Below are 19,485 nucleotides of genomic sequence, written 5' to 3'. Positions count from 1 at the left end.
TAATTTTTATATTATTATTATTATTATTACCTAATATTTTTGTTTAAAAAAATGGGGGGGACTTTGTTTAAATGCTTTAGTGTATAATGTTTATTTGCCTGATAACAAAATGAATTTTTTTTTTAAATTTTGGCTGGCTACACAGATCAACAAACAAACAAACAAGTAAGCAAATAAAGCTGAATTAATCAATAAGCATAGGAACAGATATAGCCAGAAAAAAAAATATTTCTATTATGGCAGTTAAGAACAGCCTCATATGATTATTATATTTATTTTTGTATATTTATTACTTTCACCATAACATAACAACCCTAAATGCTGCTTTCTAAATTCACAAATAATGTAAGGTTGGATGTTAAGGGAAAGAGATGCTTGGTGAAGGCGAAAAAACCCCGCCTTTCTCACCCAAGCCCCGCCCCCTATGTTGTACAGCGGCTTGCTCGTGTGTACACAGTGAAAAGTCCCGACACCTGAGCGAGAGGCAGTAGTACCCGGGTCCAGACGCGAAGAGAACTGCATTAAACGACTAAATAAACCCGTTTCACTTGGTGTGGCGAGCTGAAAACTACAGACTGCTGTAAAAAGGAGTTTTGACATGCACTTACAGAAATGTGAGTATTATTTCTGTCCTAATACTATTCATTATTTTTTTCAATCATCTCAAGAGTGTCTCAGGTAAATAATTCCCCAGTCAATGTTTATTATTATTATTATTATTATTAATATTATTATTATGTGAGTAACCGAGTTATTATTATTATTATTATTATTATTATTATTATTATTATTATTATTATTATTATTATAAAGTGACGAGCTGTCTTCCGTCTTGTTATGGGCAGCATGTGAGTGTGTCATTGCCTGACATTAATGAGTAATAGAGATGTAGAAGTTCATGTGCAAGGAATATCCCAGGCAGGTAGAGCTGGCTATAAAGATTAATGTTGTGTTAAAGCAGAAACAGAGAAACTCCTCTCCTCCCTTCCGATTTTAGTTCTCACTTCTCGTTAAAAATAGGTGTGGGAGCTATGAGTAAAGTTTGTCTGTTTTGTTACACATGGTTAACCTACCGTTATCGAGAGAGAGAGAGAGAGAGAGAGAGAGAGAGAGTGTGTGTGTGTGTACCCTTTCAGGAAGATGCGCGTGGGAGGTAAAGGTGAAGTAAGTGAGAATAGTTTGTTACAACTGGTTCTAATTTGCCGGACTTGGTAATCGACTGACTCGGTGTGTTTTAGTGTGTGAGATGATAGGAAATTCGGCAGATTGTGGTGTTAGACAGAAACACGCGTCTGAGACAGAAAGACAGTGCGTTACCGCTTGCGGGTGTTGAGGGGACACGAGCGGCGGAATCCCCGCCCCACCCACGCGCGTGACTCACTGGTCAGGGATTTCCGTCGTTTGAATACTTAGGGCATCCCTGCCGCACACACCCACCATGTCACACTTCAGGGGTCAAGCTGCGACGATTAAAGATCATGTTTAATGTCACCGTGGCGGATGATCTCATTTAAAGTCACTAGAGATTAGGTTAAAGAGATTTCTTCTGAAGAAAACGCTGACAGGTGCAGGATGATATCTCTGATGTCTGATGGTTACATGAGCCAGATGTTCCTGCATCAGTTCAAATCAACATCGGCTCGCAGTTCATTTGGTACCGAATACAAATGTATGTATGGTTGGCTCTCATAGCACAACCTCATGAACAAGAATAGCCTCATTTACATGTGACTGTATGCTTACTGAACAGGGATGTCCTTAATGTTTTGGTAAATCCCTTAATGCACCCACTTGTTTACCAACCAGGGTGTTTCATACAGGGTATAAACAGCAGCTTATAGATGAATATGATTATGACAATTCAGTTAAAAGCATGGGAAAGTCTGTGTGTCACGTTCTAAATTTAGAATACTAGAATACTACTCTTCTTTTCCTATACTCTTAGGTTTGGGCAGAGGAGAGTAAACCTAAGAGTGTGTGAGGGTGCTTGGTGAGATTGTGTTGGTGAGGTGTTTGAAGATTTGGGCTTGTAGGAGTAAAGTGAAACTAAAGTGAGAGGAGAACAAATAAAAAAAAATGGCTGATAGGAAAGGGAATTCTCCAAGCACAGCCAGGCACAGTGGAGTTTCCACACTTCTTCAGCTTGCCTCTTCTTCCTCTTTTGAATCCTCTGTCATGAAAGTTGCTCACTTCAGTGGTTTTTAGAGAAACTTCTGTTTTTCCCCTATGATATGGAAAGCGAAAAGCAATTCATCTCAGCCCAGCTCGTTACTTGCATAGTTCTGTCCCAGTGACAGGTAGGGAAGTGACATCACTGAAAGTAATGCACTAAAAATACAATTATGTAACTTGAACTCCTGAAGTAGTTGTGACAGGATCCTTTTTTTTTAAATAAAGAAAGTCTCTGTTTAAGGACACAGAGCACTTATTCATTCTGTGAATACATCTGATGCCAAAAACGAGCTTTTTAGTACAGAACCTGCTTCTTAAAATCCATGTGTATGTTGGCAGTAACAAGTCAAGCGCTGGCAACATGGTACAAAGTGTGAGTGTTGCTACAAAACCTATTGAGGCCCCCTTGCGTCACTAAGGCAGGAAGATGTGGTTGGCCATGAAGCGTAACGGAGCAAAGGAAACAGAAAAATGCTTTGCGACATTCGCCACGGCTTTCTGTTGAGGAGAACATGTTCGACATGACCTCACCACCTCTTTTCCTAATGGAATACTTTCCTCATGGTTTGTGTGACGAGAGCGAAACTCCTCTGATGGAAATTTCAGACTTATCTCACGTTTTTGGGGTTGAAATTTTAAAGAAATGTTCCTCCCTGTCTGTCGCTGATGACCACTGGAAACCCTCAGATATTTGCATTAGTCCTTTGTTTCTTTTCTTTTGCTTTTTTTTCCGTCGGTGAGTAATCAAGGGAAATGACTTTTTTTCATAGCAAGCAAACATAACTTCAGTGTAAAAGATTTCAATAGGGGAAGCACAAAGCTCAGAGATACTGCTCTTTAAAAACAAAAACAAGATGTCACATGGAAGACTTTACTCTTTCGATGTCTAGATATGTTGAATTACTAATCCGAGGTGACAACTATGGTTTAGTTATAGATGGTATCAATAAGTGTGATTGTAGAGTTTGACTTTTATACAGAGATCTAAGCCTCATGGTTCTTCTTCCTTGTTGCTGTGACTCTTTTTAGATGGTACAGCTTTCGCTAACCTTGATAATCTGATTTGTATTACATGTAAACATTCATTAATGACTTACTTAGTCTTCCATAGGTTAAGTAATGTTTAAAAACACACGCATTTTTATTTATTTATTTGTTAATAAAATTCTAGTGTTATTATTGAGCTAGTAGAGAAAGCTCATACACTTGTGTCGGTCTGCAGCGCCAAAGGAGAAGCCGTGTTACACACTGCCCACAGTGAAGAAGCTCCTGGAGCAGAAGAGAAAGCGAGAGACGTCTTCAGCTCCTCCGTCCTGTGCCTCTGCGACAAATAACACTGGTGCTGCTGTCCCAGTGCCAATCCCAGTGAGTACACCTGCTCAGAAAAAAAGCATTAATATTCCACTATGAGGTTTTGTTCATTTCAGTGCAACTAAGTAATGCCTGAGTAATGCAAGTCAATAATAATGATGTGATCTTTTCCCTATTAGGTGTCAACATCAGATCCCTCTGCCAGTAAGTGACCCCCTCTTCGTGCACACAACAGGGAATTGCAATAAAATTCCCAATAAAATCAGTAATCAGACACTCGCGTAATTGATTCCTGCTGCTCAAGGCTGTTAATCGTCTCTTTTCCCTACAGGTACAAACAGCAGCTTTTCAGACATGGCAGCGATGAGGTATGAACGGTGGGATCTAACCCATCAGCCACACTCCTCTGCTCTTGCAGAGTGCGGCTCCTTCTCGCCAATGGTGTCACAGAATTACATAACAGAACCAGGTGCTCTCAGCTTCCCAGCTGCTTCGGTTTATAGCCACTGCTTAACCTCAGCAGAGCCTCAGCTTTCCAGCTATACTACTCTTCAGATGCAGGACTGTCAGAGTGTGCAGATGCCACAGCATTTTGTAAGAGTCTCCAACACTCAAGTAGTTTATAGCTTAGATTTGTACAGTATTTACACTCACTGTCCACTTTAATAGGAACACTTGACCAGTTATGCAGTTTTCCAATCAGCCAATCATGTGGTAGCATGGCTGCATGACTGTTGGTGTACTGAGTACTGAGATATTGAGATACCCCTCTGATCTCTCTCTTTGTTTTTTGTACCATTTTGTGCATGAAAAATTGAGTATTTCTAAAATATTCAAACCAGCCCTTATGGCACCAACAACCATGCCTTGGATAAAGTCACAGAGACCACACTTTTTCTTCATTCTGATGTTTAATGTGGACATTAACTGAAGCTCTTGACCTGAATCTGCATGATTCTGTGCATTGTGCTGCTGCTACACGACTGACTGATTGGAAAACGGCATAAATAAAGCAGGTGAACAGGTGTACCTAATAAAGTGGACAGTGAGTGCATTTGACTTGTGGTATAGGTTATGTGGTACAAATATTCCTAATATTCCTTAAAGTATACTAAAATAGTATCTTGTACTTAAAGTCTTAAATATTATAATATATACTACAATTAAAGTATTGTTTTCACAGCAGCAGCCCAGTACAGAGTGTCCTGTTACCTCAGGCATGCCCAGTGCCAGCACTGACCTCAGGACTCAGGGAATAGGCTCTGGCTTCCTGTGGACTTCTGGGCCCAGAGCTCAGGCATCCACAGGCCCCTGCCTGGACATGGACATGGTTAAGCTGGACGAAGCACGGATCTTACTGCAGACCATGGATTACAACAGGACCATGTGGAAGGACGATGATGGAGACACGTGAGTGAGGGCAACAGAGCGGAGGGATTCTGTTACCGTTTCTTTTACCTTACATATACATAATAGCTGTAGAGCATTCTGAGGATCCTGCACGCTCATTGCCACGGCCTAGGGTCGATTCCCGGGCAGGGTGCTAACCCAGCCACTGAAGAGTCTCAGTGCTGGACCCAAGCCCAGATTACACATACAGTTAGATATGTTGTCCACTGTAAGCTCTTCTGGAGCATAATCTAATTATTAATATTTTATATATTGATGCATAAATTTTGCCAACATACCTTCATCAGTCATCTTTTTTGCACAGAAAAATTTGTCATTGTTTTATTTCAATATCAAAAGCAATGCCTTAGTGCTATTGGCTTGTAGCATGAGTTCTGCCTCTCACACAATCAAAGAGACACTTTATTTGGCCGCAGAAACAATAAGAGCATTGTTTTGTGCCTCATTTAGAATTCTGCACATATACACTGCTAAGGGCCAAAGGGAGTATGCCTTTGCTGCAGCGGAGAAACTGAAGGAGCTTGGCACTTTGGATGCAAAGGAGCACCGGGGAAAAGTAAGTCACAAACATCGACCCTCATTTATCAGTCCTGTGTATGATGTTAAATGGCAATTGCCTGTAAATGACCTGGCACAGCGCAGCTGATCTTATTCAATGTTGCCCGCAAAACTCCTTAAACAGAGCGGAATTACTACTATATGCCAGAACAAAATATAAGCATGGGTGTACTTTTGTACTCACGTCTACCAGAATAAAATCATTTTATTTAGCAGCATAACTAGCAGAGCTGCAGCACCTGAAAAGACCAAAATATGTACTAACTGTTCCAGTGATATCACTTCTGCCATTTGAACCAGCCTAGCTTATGGCTGCCCTGTGCTTAGACCAGCCATTTTATACATCTTACATTGCCTTAAAATGTGTCTTGTCTTGGCTTGTCTTGATAGTCTAATATTTAATATTTCTTTAATGACATTTATATGAAACAACATCTTTTTTACAGTTTCATCTTCTTGTGTAAATTTAAACACACTCGAAAACTTTTCTGACCAAATACCAAATTTCCCATGTAAATGCTCTTACAAACAATTTGTCCAGCTTGAGATTTTATCTTTTTTAACTCCATTTGCTCCACACATCTTTAGTGCATGTTGATTATTCTTGCTGCTTGTATTCCTCAGTGTATTAATTCAATGTGCTGTTGTATCCCAGACTGCTTTGATGGTAGCCGTGACGGCCAATCAGCCAGAGATCGTCCAGGACCTGCTCTCTATCGGCGCTGATATCAGCATCTGTGACATCAAAGGTCAAACCGCACTGCATCTGGCAGCCACTTATGGCTTTCCACAGGTCATGAGGGTGAGCTCAAGTCCTAATAACAGGACATGTTGTATATGAAGTAGTGTCTAGCTTTGATTATTAGAAACTATAGGCAGCATCCAAAATTCAACATCCAACATCCATCATCCAGATAATATAGATAGATAGATAGATAGATAGATAGATAGATAGATAGATAGATAGATAGATTAGTTCACAGTTATCCATAATTAAACGTACAAAATAGGTAATTTATCCCATCTACAGATCTTTACGATTTTTTACTCTTCCATTCCTCCTCTGCTCAAACTCACACAGCACTCAGGCTTTTGCTCATCATGGAATCGCTCCACATTTTAACAACACACCAAAAATGCATTGATATTGATGTCTGAATGTCACATTTCACAGGTTATCCTCAATATGGAGCACAGAGTGGACCTGGAGGCTCGCAATTTTGAAGGTAACATATTTCAATGGATAATGTATATTGTAGTTAAACAACAAGGATACAAAAATAGCTAAATATTTGAAAGGATATAATACGATTGTCCTTGTCTTTCCCCCACTCAGGTTTAACCCCACTGCACTGTGCAGTGATCTCCCACAATGCCACAATTAAAGCTCTTTCTTCCACCTCCTCTTCATCTGCTGCCTGGCTTCATGATGTCAATCTGCAATCTCAAGCTGACAATAAACTAATTTGCCTGCAGCTTCTACTGGAAGCAGGTGCTTCCCTAATCAGCCAGGTAAAATTCTGCATCAACCACAATATTCTTTCGCTTTGCTGGTCAACCTGGAAACACAAATGACCACTGTGTGATCTGAAACTGTTACACATCCAAAATGATCTCATCCTGGCTGAGTAAGACGTTTTCTGCTGTAGCTGCCTTGATTGGATCACATAACAATGTGTGCATGTAATTCATGGTTCAGCTCATGCGCAGGAAATGCAGAAAATCCTTTAGCTACGTATCATTTTCACATTCCTAGTGACGTAAGACTGAAAGTGAAAGACCTCTGCTGGAAGTTTCGGTATGAGTGAGGTCATGCACTCACTTCAATTTCACAGTGTTAAATCATCTTCTTTCTCAGGAAATTAAAAGTAATAAGACTGCCCTCCATTTGGCTGTGAAGGAGGGAAATATTCAGCTGGTGAATTTTTTCCTGAAATGCCGGCTGCCGGACATACAGGCCTTTATCAACATGAAGGTAACACATGCATCTCTCTATATACAGGGCAGTGTAACAACTTTGATCAATCTCTCACATGATGTTATTGGTGAAAATAATTTTTGTCTTTGGTCGGTTTGGCTTGTTATAGTACGGGATATCTATTGATCATTAGCAAATAGTACACTGTTAAATTATATGTGAATAGAGCATCTTGTGACGTTTTCATTTCTCATGTTTATTCATGGTTTCTCAGGCCCACGGACACACAGCTTTGCACATGGCCGCAGGGTTACATGGAAGCCCCTATCAGGAGGAGCTGATCAGACTGCTGCTTAGCAAAGGAGCCGACCCGAGTATCCGCAATCTGGAGAATGACCAGCCCGTGCATCTGCTGCAAAGTGGAGATCAAGGAGAGAAGGTGAGTACAGACTCCACTAGCTTGCTTCTGTAGCTATGATGATGATATGATCTTGCATCTTGAAGTGAGAAGGGTTCACAATCTACAAATATAATTCTCCCATATTTTGAGTATTATTTTTTCTTTAAAACCCCCACCAACATGATTTCAAACAGAAAAGCATTCCACCCTTTCATACAGAGACGATGAGTTCAAACCCCAACTATCTGTGGCTCTGAGTCCAAGAGAGCAATGTTGGCCTTGAGTGGGAAAGAAAGCATATTCTCTCTCTCTCTCGCTCTCTCTCTCTCTCTCTCACACACACACACACTCTCTCTCTCTCTTGCTTTCTCTCTCTCTTCTTCTGCTATGTGTAGTTAATGAGTGTTAAAAAAAATGTGTAAATTAGATACACAGTAGTAACTATTGTGATTATTTCAATAGCAGTGTAATCTTTTTGCTAATTCTCATTTCCTTAAATAAACTCAATGAGATGCAGTTTTGCACACACCGTGCAAGCAGGAAAGAAGTCAGTTCCGTTTCTGTGGTTGGGTTCAATCGTTAATTTCGTTATTTTTGTCTATGTGACTCACCACAGCTACCCAACATGAATCAGGCAGAAAAAATATGAAATACAGGATTCTCTTCACTCAAAAAAAGTAGTTTCATTTTCAAAGCAGTAAATTTAGCAGTTGACGGGGGCTTTAAAAATAACATTACTCTAATTTGAAACCTTAAAAGGCTTTGACATTGTTATCCATCTACAGACAGGTGACGAATTAAAGTAAAATGCTGTCACTGGCGTGATGGCTTAGTGGTTACTCACATCTCTGGGGTTGGGGGTTTGCTTCTTGCCTCTGCCCTGCATCTGTGAAGTTTACACGTTCTCCCCGTGCTTGGAGTTTCCTCCATGTACTCTGGGTCCCCCCTCCTCCAAAATCATGTGATTGGTGTCCCTAAATAATCTGTAGTGCATCTGGTCGTGTGATTCGCCACCCCATGCAGGGCGTCCCCAACCGAGTGCCCTGTGATAGATTCCCTGAGACCCTGTGTAGGAATTTGCTACAGAAAATGGATGGATGGATTATGTTGTCATGGGTTGGGTCTACTTGACAACTTAGATTTCAGATCTGCTTTCCATCCTGATGGGAGCGATCTGATCCCATCTATCTGCCATGAGAGCTCTTTCCATGTTCCAATGACATTGAAAATGATGTCAGTAACTTGGTAGTACTTTGAAGTTGGTTTGTAGTGGCCCAACAACTTACTAAGATCTTTATGTTGGTTCTTCCTTTAATTTGTCACATGTCTGTGTATTTTTCTAATACAGTGTGTGTCACTGGCTATTTTGAGTCTGTGCAACTTTTAATCTATAATGTGTCCTTTTGTTATTCAGCATGGTTCAAATTGTGATGAGAAATATTTTGCTAGTCAGCCTACTGACAGAGCTCTTTCATTTTTAAACACTCAGCTCAAGCTCATCTTGAAGAAGAGAAATGCCTCTAGACGGCGTATCACATCCTTACAGGACCAAGAGTGACCAGGACTGCTTTCCAGTCCCAACATGTCTCCCTTTACTTCTTATAGGGACTTCTCAATAGGCCTGAATTCACTCAAGGAAAATAAGGGCAGAAAAAACATATACACTACTCACAAAAAGTTAAGGATATTCGGCTTTCAGGTGAAATTTCAGGATGCACTTAAAATGCACTATAACCTTTACAGGTGACCTTAATTTGACCTTCTCTACACTTTTGAATGCACATGTCCAACTGTTCAGTGTTTCAGTAGTTTTTGCATAACTTGCTGTTCTCTAACAAGGTGCTTAATGGCAAAATTCACAACTGGTGTTTGATCCATGAATCGACCAATAAATTTTCTGGTTTAATTAGAATTGGTATTTAAACAGTCCTCTTCATCATGCTGTTCACATTTTGACATCATGATACCAAGACCACACCTAACAATTGATCAACAGTACCTTGCCATTGCGAGGCTTCAAACAGGATGTTCTCAGAGGGAAGTGGCCACTGAGCTTAGAGTGTCACAGAGTGTCATCAGCAGGTTGCGACAGAGATACAGAGAGACTGGAAGAATCACAGAAAGGCATAGAAGTGGACGTCCTTTGGCCACATCCCACATTGATGACCGCTTCATTGTGAACAGTCCCCTGCGGAACCGGATGATGAATGCCACTCAACTCCAGGCACATTTAAGGGAGGTGAGAGGCACCCAAGTGTCACGTCAGACCATTCAAAACCATTTACATCAGCGTGTTGGACGAGGGACCAGTAGGTCTCAGTGCTGTTCTCTGATAAAAGTCGATTCACGTTGAGCAGAAATGATGGCCGCCAACGATGTTAGAGATGTCAAGGAGAGCGCTATGCATCAGCCACTGTTGTGGTGGTGTTACAGTCTGGGCAGGTGTGTCTACTCAATACAGAACTGCCCTACATCTTGTGAATGGTACAGTGACAAGCCAATACTTCCTGAATAACATCATTAATCCAGTCATTGTGCCCCTGCATGAACAACACAGGCCTAATTTCATCTTCATTGCATCTTCAGAAGCATTGCATGCTTCTACTTAAATGCCCTACTTTCATGATATAATATCATTGTAGCGTGAACTTTTTACATTTTCCATAAATTTAACCCAAAAGCCAAATATCCTTAACTTTTTGTAAGTAGTGTAATTTAATGAAAGTAGCCACAGCAAAAGAAAACGTTGGTTAGGCAGAATTAAGAAAAGGTGTTGAAAAGGTGACTCCAAATTCGGTCTTCTATTCCATGAGTGAATTCAGCCTTCTGATTTTTTATCTTGAAGGTTTATTTGTATGCGTATCCTCTTATGAGGTTCAACTCTGGCTGTTATTACAGAGTGATTTTGGATTTTTGACACATTCTTTTTCGCTGGGCTTTCTTGCTCATGGTAATGTGATTTCTGTGAAATCATCGTCGAATTTCCCAGTGTTTTGTTTTTTTTGTTTTTTTTTTTAATCAACCATATTGGTTGGGAATGTTCACACTGCATCAGTGCTATGCTATGTTTTCTTCCTAAAAATCTATCTATTTATTCCTTTTTTTTTAAAAATGTGATACTTGTGTATTTTTTTTTACTAGTATTTGACTCAGGGATAAATTATTTACATGCGCAAGCTCTCTATGTAACCTTTGTGGTCACCTTTGTGTTCACAGAGAGGAAGGTTAAGCAGGTCTCAGTTATTGGTTGAATGTGAGTGTGTTGTGATGAATCATTGTAGGGGTGAAAATGTCAGCCGTTTCAAGTTGTTCACAGCATGGCAATTATCGCTCCGGTTCAGACTGGTAATGATGTCATTTACATCAACTACATCACTAGTTTATCATTTGAACATATAATGTATTATCTGTTGAATTTGATAAGGACATCAGAATGAATTAGAAGTGACTCCACTGCTTAATATAAAAGACAGAGTGCAGGAATGGCTCAGGGGATTATCTCGTGTGAATCACTGGGTTTCTGGGACTTAAATGCCTTGTAATTCAAATAAGGGGGAAAAACATTGTACTGTCACTTCCTTCTAAGACCAAGTGAAATGATTGTTAATTTATCAGAACTGTGTGAGTGTTTCATGTAATCATAACCCAAACACTGTCTACCTGTCCTGTACTTTTTTCTTTTAATAATGATTTAATAATGACAAGACATCAACACTGCAATCAAAACAAACTTCCTGTTTGAATGTAATACACTGACTAAATTAATTGTTCAAGGCTTCAGCATTAAAGATTTGCTGGTCAGTTTGCTTGTGCTTTGTTTCTTTGGGTGTGTCGCTGTTTATTTGAATAAGGTACACGTTTATGATTAATGGACACGGACGAGACGCTGGTCGATGATTCAGAATCTTTTATTAAGCCGTGTCTCAACATTTTGTGATTTTTTTTTTTTTTTTTTTTTTTTGCATTGACACAAGGTTAACAAGCCAAATGTAGTCAAGGTAATAAAATTCTTTTACTTTACTTCTTTTTTTTTTTGCATGCTAAACATAAATAAATTTAAGAATCCAAGCATTTCATTTCAATAGTAGGAAGCACTGTGGTAGAAGGTTGCCAGGAGTAAGTTTCTGCCTAGTCAAATATTTTTATGCATCATCACGTTACGGTCAGTTCCTTTAAATGATGCTGTTAGTATGACAAAGTTGTGAACTTTTAAAACGCTGCTACGATATACAGAAGTAGGACAGAGTCATGCTGCTAAAGTGGAGGAGGTGAAGCACATGAGAATGAAAGAGGAGGAGGGAGTGAGCAAGGGAGCTGAAATGCTCTAAATGTCACCGTGAATTTCATAGCATTAGAACTGTAATAAAAACATAGCCCAACATACGTTATTTCCAATAATTAACAGTTATATTTGTGCGCATTATTGATCTTAGTGCAGGAGTATTAGTAAACAATTTGTGATGAACATTATGTATTAAATTATGAATATTGGTATGTAATATTCTGGGAATAAATATATAAATAGATAGATAGATAGATAGATAGACAGACAGACAGACAGACAGATAGATAGATAGATAGATAGATAATACTGAACAAATTATGACAAAAAAAGAAAATAAGAAGCCTTAAACTCCAGTGGAAAAAAAAAAGGTGTTATCTGATCCCATGCAGCTCTCCTCACATTCTTAGGAGCATCCTCAAACACAGATGCTCAGTCTCTCAGTCTCTATACCGACTGAGAAGGCACTGAAAAGAGAGAAAAACATAGAATAAGGAAATTATCAGCATTATCAACATGTTTTCGACGCACAGTGATCTTACCTTCTGTTGTGCTGGGCTGAAGCCGTTCCACAGGACTTGAGCTGCAGAAGAAAAATGAGGCAGAAGTTACCTCGCTCTCACAGACAAACAGCACACTTTACTTCATGTTCACTTTAATCAAAAACCTCAGTCAGCGAGCATGCGTGGTAGGGAAGAATCGTTCAAAATCCAGCACAGGACCTGTTGATTAGTGCAAATTAGCTTAGAAAAGGCTGTTATTTGCATTTCCACTTTTAGTAACGCTGTATACACTGAAAAAAAGGAATGTGTGGTCAGTCAGATTTAAGAACTAATATTACGTATGAAATTTGGCAACAATTCAACCTATAATTATAATATTAAGTTTAGGGAAATTACTTGTTTATGTTACAATCAAGTAGTAGTAATGTGTTTGTTTCTGAACATAGTGTTGTGGGTTCGAATCTCAGCTCCGATACCATCGGATTTTTTATTTTTTTTTCCTTAATTCAGGGACAAAATGCTAATGTTAATGCTACTCAATTCAATCACTTTTAACCGATCTACGCGTTTTAATGAAATCAGTTTAACAAGCTTTTTTCAGTGTATTGCTATAAGTTATAATTCAGTCAATATGACTTCATCTGAGGATCAGCTAGAGGTATTTGTCAGGCACTGAGATAACGACATGCATCGGCATTACACAAACACATACAGTACACACTGTCTATCCAGATAAACATGACTCTAACACCATAAGTGATCATAAAAATACTTTATAGAAAAAGTGCAGCACTGTTCCTATGAAGAGTTTTCTTGAATTCATCACCAGAGCTTGCGTATATTCATTTTACTCCACTGTTGCCAGGTACGCTGTTTATCCCTGACTCTTCTAAGGCAACTTTTAATCTAGTTCAGTTCATGGATAGACAGTGTTTCTAGACAAAGTAAAATTCTCAGCAAGGCTTTAACCCAGGGGCTGCATGTCTGTGAAGAGTCTTCTAGGTGAAGGTCCTTTGTTTCGTTATCACTCCTCATCTTTTTTCCCCCAAGTCATTCCGCATGCATAAAGCAGGCTTTCCACTCGTGTGCAAAGTCTTACTTCGATGACTTTGAACATTTGAATTTTTTACCTAATAAGAGACAAAAAGAGATTAAATGTCGGTAGATAAAACGATGAATTACTGAAAGGAGAAAGGGTAGAGTGAACTGGGTATTCAGCGCATGGCAGTTAACATAAAATATCTTGTTCATCTTATCCCACAGTAATTTGCCAACAATTACAGACATTTTATTAAAGAATGAAATGACTTTTTTATTGTTCCATTTTACACTGTGTAATGTCCATGAAACAATTACTTAGCACTTTCATTATATCAGCTATAAACAGTAATTCCCCCACTTCCCTCTTTTGGAGCTAATAAGGTAAGCTTGTCATATTACGGAGAAATCACAGAGTGCAAAATCGTTTTTTCCTGAAATATCTCCCATTTCATAAAATATCAGGTTATTTCAAATAACCCATTTAAACTGATTAAAACCATTTAACCCATTTAAACCTGAAAACTCACAAATTAGAAAAGTATAAAATGGCTTGCTTTTTCTATTGGCACTATTTTGGTTAAAGGCTCAGGAATAATAAATAAATGTAAATATGAACGAGAACTTAACTATGATCAACTTACTCAGGGCGATGAGGATTCCAGTTACAAACATTACCACAGCAAGAATGACGCCGGTGGTTCGCAAAGTCTCATAATCTACGAGACATGAAAAGTATCATGAACAGAAGCTAGGCAAATGTAACACTAAGCAATATGACTCAGTGCTTTATTAACTTATAGATACTGTAAATTATTATTATAGTGTTGATATAATTATATAAACAAAGATAGTTCACTGGATAAAGTGATTTCCATAATCAGTGTTTCCTTACTTCAATACTTACCGTACTCAAAGGCACTCTGGTCATTCACCATTGTCTCTGGGAAAAGAGTTATGAAATACAAAGAAGCTTGACAAGTGGCACTGCCTCATTACAGTAACATGGCATATTAGGGTTTTGTGACATCAAATCACAGCTCCAGGGTTCTTGGTTCAATTCTGGGGTCAGATTACTGTCTGAATTCGAAGCAAAAGTTGTTTGCTTAATACTTAACACTCAAACATTTCTAAGTCAAAAAGATTGGTACCAGTGCATACTGGCAAACCCTTAATAACTGTAATGGTCTAAACTAACTCTAGTATTATATGTAGGTTTGGACAGTGTTACTGTATTCCTCACTAGATGGTGCTGAAGCCCTTAAATATAATTCCACATTTCATGTAGGAAAGGGAGTGTCCAGTCTTCTCAGGAAAGGGCCGGTGTGGGTCAGGTTTCCCAACCAAGCAGGAGCCACACCTGAGGCTACTGAAAGCCTAGATTAACTGATTAAAACAGGTGAAATCAGGTATGGCTTTTGCTTGATTGGTATGAAAACCTGTGCGCACACCCATAAATTGTTTAAAACCTACAGTATGCTGAGCTGCTACTCAATACACTTAATATAGCAATTTACAATTCAATCAGAGCTACCAGCCCATCCAGGGTTTCCCCCACCTTAGTCCACTGAAATAGGTTCCTCACAATCCTGTGTACTGAATTCTATCAGATACACCAACCATTACTAGGTTATACTGACTGTAGGTCACATTTCCTCACTGTAGCATTCTTCTGTTAAAATTTGACAGCTGTTATTCGACTACTCCAGCCACCAGTGGAAAGGAACTATTATATGATCACCAAGTATTATGTGTATGGTGCTGTTACCCCATAAAAAAGGGATTTAATTAGGAGTTCGTTGCTTCGGTTTGGAACTCTTTCTAATAGACTGGGCACCACCATGGGGACAGCTGAAGAGTCTAAGAGTTTATGAGTGTGTAATGGATTGCAGCAGCAATCCTGGGATTTTTAGACACATCAGTGTTGATGCAGTGTTGAAAATAGTCCATCATTCAAAAAATTTCCATGTTTTTATTTATCTGTGTCCGTTTTCAAAATTGGACACAGATAAAGGGCTAAAGGACACAGACAGGCAGATTGCTATAGAGAAAAGTCTCAAACTGTGACCTAATACCTCTTTTTATATGCAAAAGATGTAAACATAAAATACTACAAGCCAGGTCATTCACATATAAAAGCAAAATATAAGTTAACCTAGTTTTTATATACAAAGCTTGTCTTTAACAGGCTAGAGTAAACTGTCCTGATATCGATAACCTATATTCACCAATCCTGTGGTAAGGGCTTGATTACTATTACTTTATATAGAAATGTGCATATTTATATGTGATCACTACTAGACTAATAGACAGTTAGTAATATTAAAGCTCTACTATGTTTGCCTTAAAAAAATGTAACGATAAAAGTTTAAAGCAAAAAATAATTAGGTCATTATGTTGTGTATTAAACCACTAAAAGTTGCGTGATCTCGCTGCTAACATTATTAACCGTTATTAAACTTTTGACTGCAAGATTCACTATTTCTGCACATGCGCACTGCTAGCAAGGGCAGGGTTTGAGGATTGGATGGCTGCCATCAAGCAAAAACCCTGTTAGAATAATGTTAATACAGCATGAAATATCGAGGCATTTTTAACTAAATGAAAATTCCAGAGCTTTTTTGAAGAGGTAGGGCTTTAGGTCTTTGTTTGAGCACAGCCAGTGGAAACACAATCCACCCTGCTGTGTGCCAGGACAGAGAAGATCCTTGGTGCATGTCTTCACACATAGGGTTGGTTAATTTAGCAAAGACAGTGCACTTTTTGGCACGTTTTGTAGGTTGGATGAAACTAGAGAACCAAGTGGAAGCCCATGCTGACATGGGGAGGACAAGTGGAGACAATAAACTGAGATCAGGATCACGCCATGGGCCATGGAGCTGAGAGGCGGCAACTGTGCTGGCCAACAAATAAAACACCACCCAAAAAGCATCCTCTTCATTGTGGACCCCAGCCAAATCCTGCATCAGTAACTGTATTCCAAGTGCTCCTATATGGTAATGTGCAGTTATTTGTTTTGCCTTTTAATATATGGAAAATTCAAAAGCAATTTCTGTGGAATAAATAGAATAAGTGAACTGTAAGAGAAATCTTCACACCACAGTCTTTTTATTTTACCCACCCGAGCAGTTTGGTGTATTGATCGGCTGCAGTGGAGGAGGAGTTTGCGAGCTCAGCGAAATGATGCCTCAAGTGTGCAGTGTCCGCATGGCAGTAACGCGCATGCGCACTGCTGTGCCTTCAGTCTGAATGAGGAGCTAGATTGTCTCCCGGGAGCGTCGATTTATTAAGAGACGCTCAAGCAGGGTGTGACTAGATTAAACAACATTTTACGCAAATCATACCTAAATAAAGGGCAATATTTAAACATTAAATATAGATTTGGAATTAAATCATTTGTAACACTAGCAACATGTTTATGTTTAGATTTTCAAAGTGAAGAAATTGCAACTAAAATCAATTAACTGGAGATATTTTTTCTCTTTAATAATAGCCTAATCTCGTTAAAAATATAAATTATGCTAATTAGAATATTCAATGACTCCTTAGAATCAACGAGTTAACAAATAAACTAGAAAATAAAGCACTACTTGGAAATTATAGTGGGAGAAGCACTGTGGGACAAAATACTTATATAATAATAATAATAATAATAATAATAATAATAATAATAATTATTATTATTATTATTATTATTATTATTATTATTTAATACATGTATAATTTGTTTTGGAAGCTGTTCATTTTTACAATGAAGTCTAGAACAATGCATGTTTCATACGAAATAAGCAAACACTAGTGATGCAGAGAATGTATAAAATGCTTTATATAAACAACAATGAATAGACTAAAGTCTATAGTCTATATGATTTTAAGTTTAAATGTACTTTAAACATCTGTACAGTAAAAAAAAAACATGCTAAATGTACTGTACGCACCTGTGCTAGTGGCCATGTCTGCAGTGCTGGAGCTGGGCTGGGTTTCTCACTTTCTCCCTCTTCAGACTGTGAGAGGATGTAAAGCTGTGCTGGAGTGCAGCTATTCATCATATTCCGGTTAACTCCATGGATCGATCCCAAATCCCTCGATACTTGATATAGAAGTGCACTACATAGGGTGTGGAATCCATGATTACATAAAAGATACAGTGTGTGTATATAGGGTGCAGGAAGCCATTTGGAATCCATCCGTCAGTTTCGCAGCGCCCTCTGGCGGCCAAGGCAATCTGCCAGTGGGATACTTTATTCAATACAAAGAGTAAGTCACATTATTTACAGCTTTAATGCTGCCTGAAAAAAAAGTCTTACACAAATCTTTCAAAATATGACAAGCTTTTTTCTTTGTAGTTGAATATAGATTTCATTTATAAAATGTTAAACGCTTGTTTTAAAACGAGCCAAGTTCTTTTTGTAGTATTTACGGCATTTAACTTATAAAACAAACAAACAAACAAACTGCACAATGTATTGTTGTTTACATTCCAAAGTGTAAATCCACAACCTGCCACTATTTGATTTCATCTATATCTTTTTACATACAAATGATGAACATATATATTGTTTCTATAACATAAATGTGATCACTAAAAGTCATTAAACAATGTCAATGTACATGTCAATGATAGACTAATTGAGGCATAATGAGGTCATTAGGGTCATTAAGTTCTGTTCATAACAGTTGTGTGTGGGTGGTGATCTCATTGCTAATAGCTGGAAACCCATTAACCTTTCCAGGCAGTGAGGATCAGCATTTCTGCGCATGCGCACAGCTAGCAGAGGGGGCGGGGATTTGGGTGAGGCGTTCTTGTTTAAAAAGTTGAGGGAGATTCCAGTTGCTAAATGATGCAATTAACGTGCTATGAATAAACTGGCTATTTTAAAGGATGTACTGAGGGATGTACTACGAAATAATCTAAATATATATATATATATTATGATTGCCAGCTTCACTTATCTAAACATGTATGGTTTAATTAGTATCATTCATGTCAGTTCACCGTGGGTTAACGACTTACTAAACTGAGCCATATAAAAATACATAATGATTAAAGTAAATGCTTAGCTATGTTTGTGTGCTTTTTTCTGTTTGGGGATAGTTTTACAATTAGTTTTATAACTAACTTTATTTTTTTTAAAAAAAAAACAATGGTAGCTCCATATAATGCATTGGCTGAAGAATTAACTTTTTAATAGAGGAACATATGTAAAATACATTTTTTTGGATCACGTGGCTTCAGCATACACTGACCAGGCATAACATTATGACCACCTGCCTAATATTGTGTTGGTTCCCCCTTTTGCTGCCAAAACAGCCCTGACCTGTCATGCACTGTGTATTCTGACATTTTTCTATCAGAACCAGCATTAACTTCTTTAGCAGTTTGAGCAACAGTAGCTCATCTGTTGGATCGGATCACACGGGCCAGCCTTCCCTCCCTACGAGCATCAATGAGCATTGGACGCCCATGACCCTGTTCCTTTCTTGGACCACTTCTGATAGATACTGACCACTGCAGACCGGGAACACCCCACAAGAGCTGCAGTTTTGGAGATGCTCTGATCCAGTCGTCTAGCCATCACAATCTGGCCCTTGTCAAACTCGCTCAAATCCTTACACATGCCCATTTTTCCTGCTTCTAACATCAACTCTGAGGACACAATGTTCACTTGCTGCTTAATATATCCCACCCACTAACAGGTGCCATGATGAGATCATCAGTGTTATTCACGTCATATCAGTGGTCATAATGTTATGTCTGATCGGTGTATCAAATCCGATGTAGCAGTTGAGTACAAATGCATAAATTGTATTTAATCGATGCATTAATAAGCTGTGTTTTTGTCACAGCACCTACATTTAAAGTGACTATTGTGTACTGAGTGCAAGTGAGGTC

General features: G+C 38.6%; 2 protein-coding genes across 5 annotated transcripts; one reads left to right on the top strand and one right to left on the bottom strand.

Moving 5' to 3' along the window:
* The first annotated feature begins 473 nt into the window (after positions 1–473).
* LOC131354679 (NF-kappa-B inhibitor delta) lies at positions 474–11,568 on the top strand. Of its 3 annotated transcripts, none has more exons than XM_058392635.1 (12): positions 474–614; positions 3,395–3,537; positions 3,663–3,687; positions 3,815–4,077; positions 4,667–4,893; positions 5,344–5,449; positions 6,107–6,253; positions 6,626–6,677; positions 6,788–6,963; positions 7,310–7,426; positions 7,644–7,808; positions 9,259–11,568. In XM_058392635.1, exons 1-12 carry the CDS (start codon positions 599–601, stop codon positions 9,325–9,327), a joined length of 1,506 nt encoding a protein of 501 aa, XP_058248618.1. In that variant the 5' UTR covers positions 474–598; the 3' UTR covers positions 9,328–11,568. The 3 variants fall into 3 exon arrangements, with proteins under 3 accessions (XP_058248618.1, XP_058248610.1, XP_058248602.1); XM_058392627.1 differs by lacking the exon at positions 474–614 and adding an exon at positions 2,587–2,908 and having other exon boundaries at positions 4,670–4,893; XM_058392619.1 differs by lacking the exon at positions 474–614 and adding an exon at positions 2,590–2,908.
* Positions 11,569–11,682: 114 nt separating this feature from the next.
* fxyd7 (FXYD domain containing ion transport regulator 7) lies at positions 11,683–18,517 on the bottom strand. Of its 2 annotated transcripts, none has more exons than XM_058392643.1 (6): positions 17,531–18,517; positions 14,500–14,535; positions 14,237–14,311; positions 13,685–13,735; positions 12,594–12,634; positions 11,683–12,518 (listed from the first exon to the last, which is right to left on the bottom strand). In XM_058392643.1, the coding sequence occupies exons 1-6, from the start codon at positions 17,544–17,546 to the stop codon at positions 12,492–12,494; spliced, it is 246 nt and encodes an 81-aa protein (XP_058248626.1). In that variant the 5' UTR covers positions 17,547–18,517; the 3' UTR covers positions 11,683–12,491. The 2 variants fall into 2 exon arrangements, with proteins under 2 accessions (XP_058248626.1, XP_058248635.1); XM_058392652.1 differs by lacking the exon at positions 13,685–13,735 and adding an exon at positions 13,654–13,684 and having other exon boundaries at positions 11,686–12,518.
* Positions 18,518–19,485: the final 968 nt, after the last annotated feature.

The sequence above is a fragment of the Hemibagrus wyckioides genome, linkage group LG01 (genome assembly GCF_019097595.1).
Source record: "Hemibagrus wyckioides isolate EC202008001 linkage group LG01, SWU_Hwy_1.0, whole genome shotgun sequence".
NCBI lineage: Eukaryota > Metazoa > Chordata > Actinopteri > Siluriformes > Bagridae > Hemibagrus > Hemibagrus wyckioides.
This window is presented reverse-complemented; position numbering and strand designations above follow the sequence as displayed.

Bases quoted from the DNA above. Each gene is read 5' to 3' on its own strand.
- LOC131354679 (XM_058392619.1), top strand. From the start codon at position 2,839: ATGACCACTGGAAACCCTCAGATATTTGCATTAGTCCTTTGTTTCTTT. The intron at 4,894-5,343 runs GTGAGTGAGGGC...TGCCTCATTTAG, and splicing joins AAGGACGATGATGGAGACAC to AATTCTGCACATATACACTG. The intron at 6,964-7,309 runs GTAAAATTCTGC...CTTCTTTCTCAG, and splicing joins GTGCTTCCCTAATCAGCCAG to GAAATTAAAAGTAATAAGAC.
- fxyd7 (XM_058392643.1), bottom strand. The intron at 12,635-13,684 runs GTAAAAAATTCA...TTTCTTCTGCAG, and splicing joins CTCTTTTTGTCTCTTATTAG to CTCAAGTCCTGTGGAACGGC. The intron at 12,519-12,593 runs GTAAGATCACTG...CTCTCTTTTCAG, and splicing joins TCAGCCCAGCACAACAGAAG to TGCCTTCTCAGTCGGTATAG.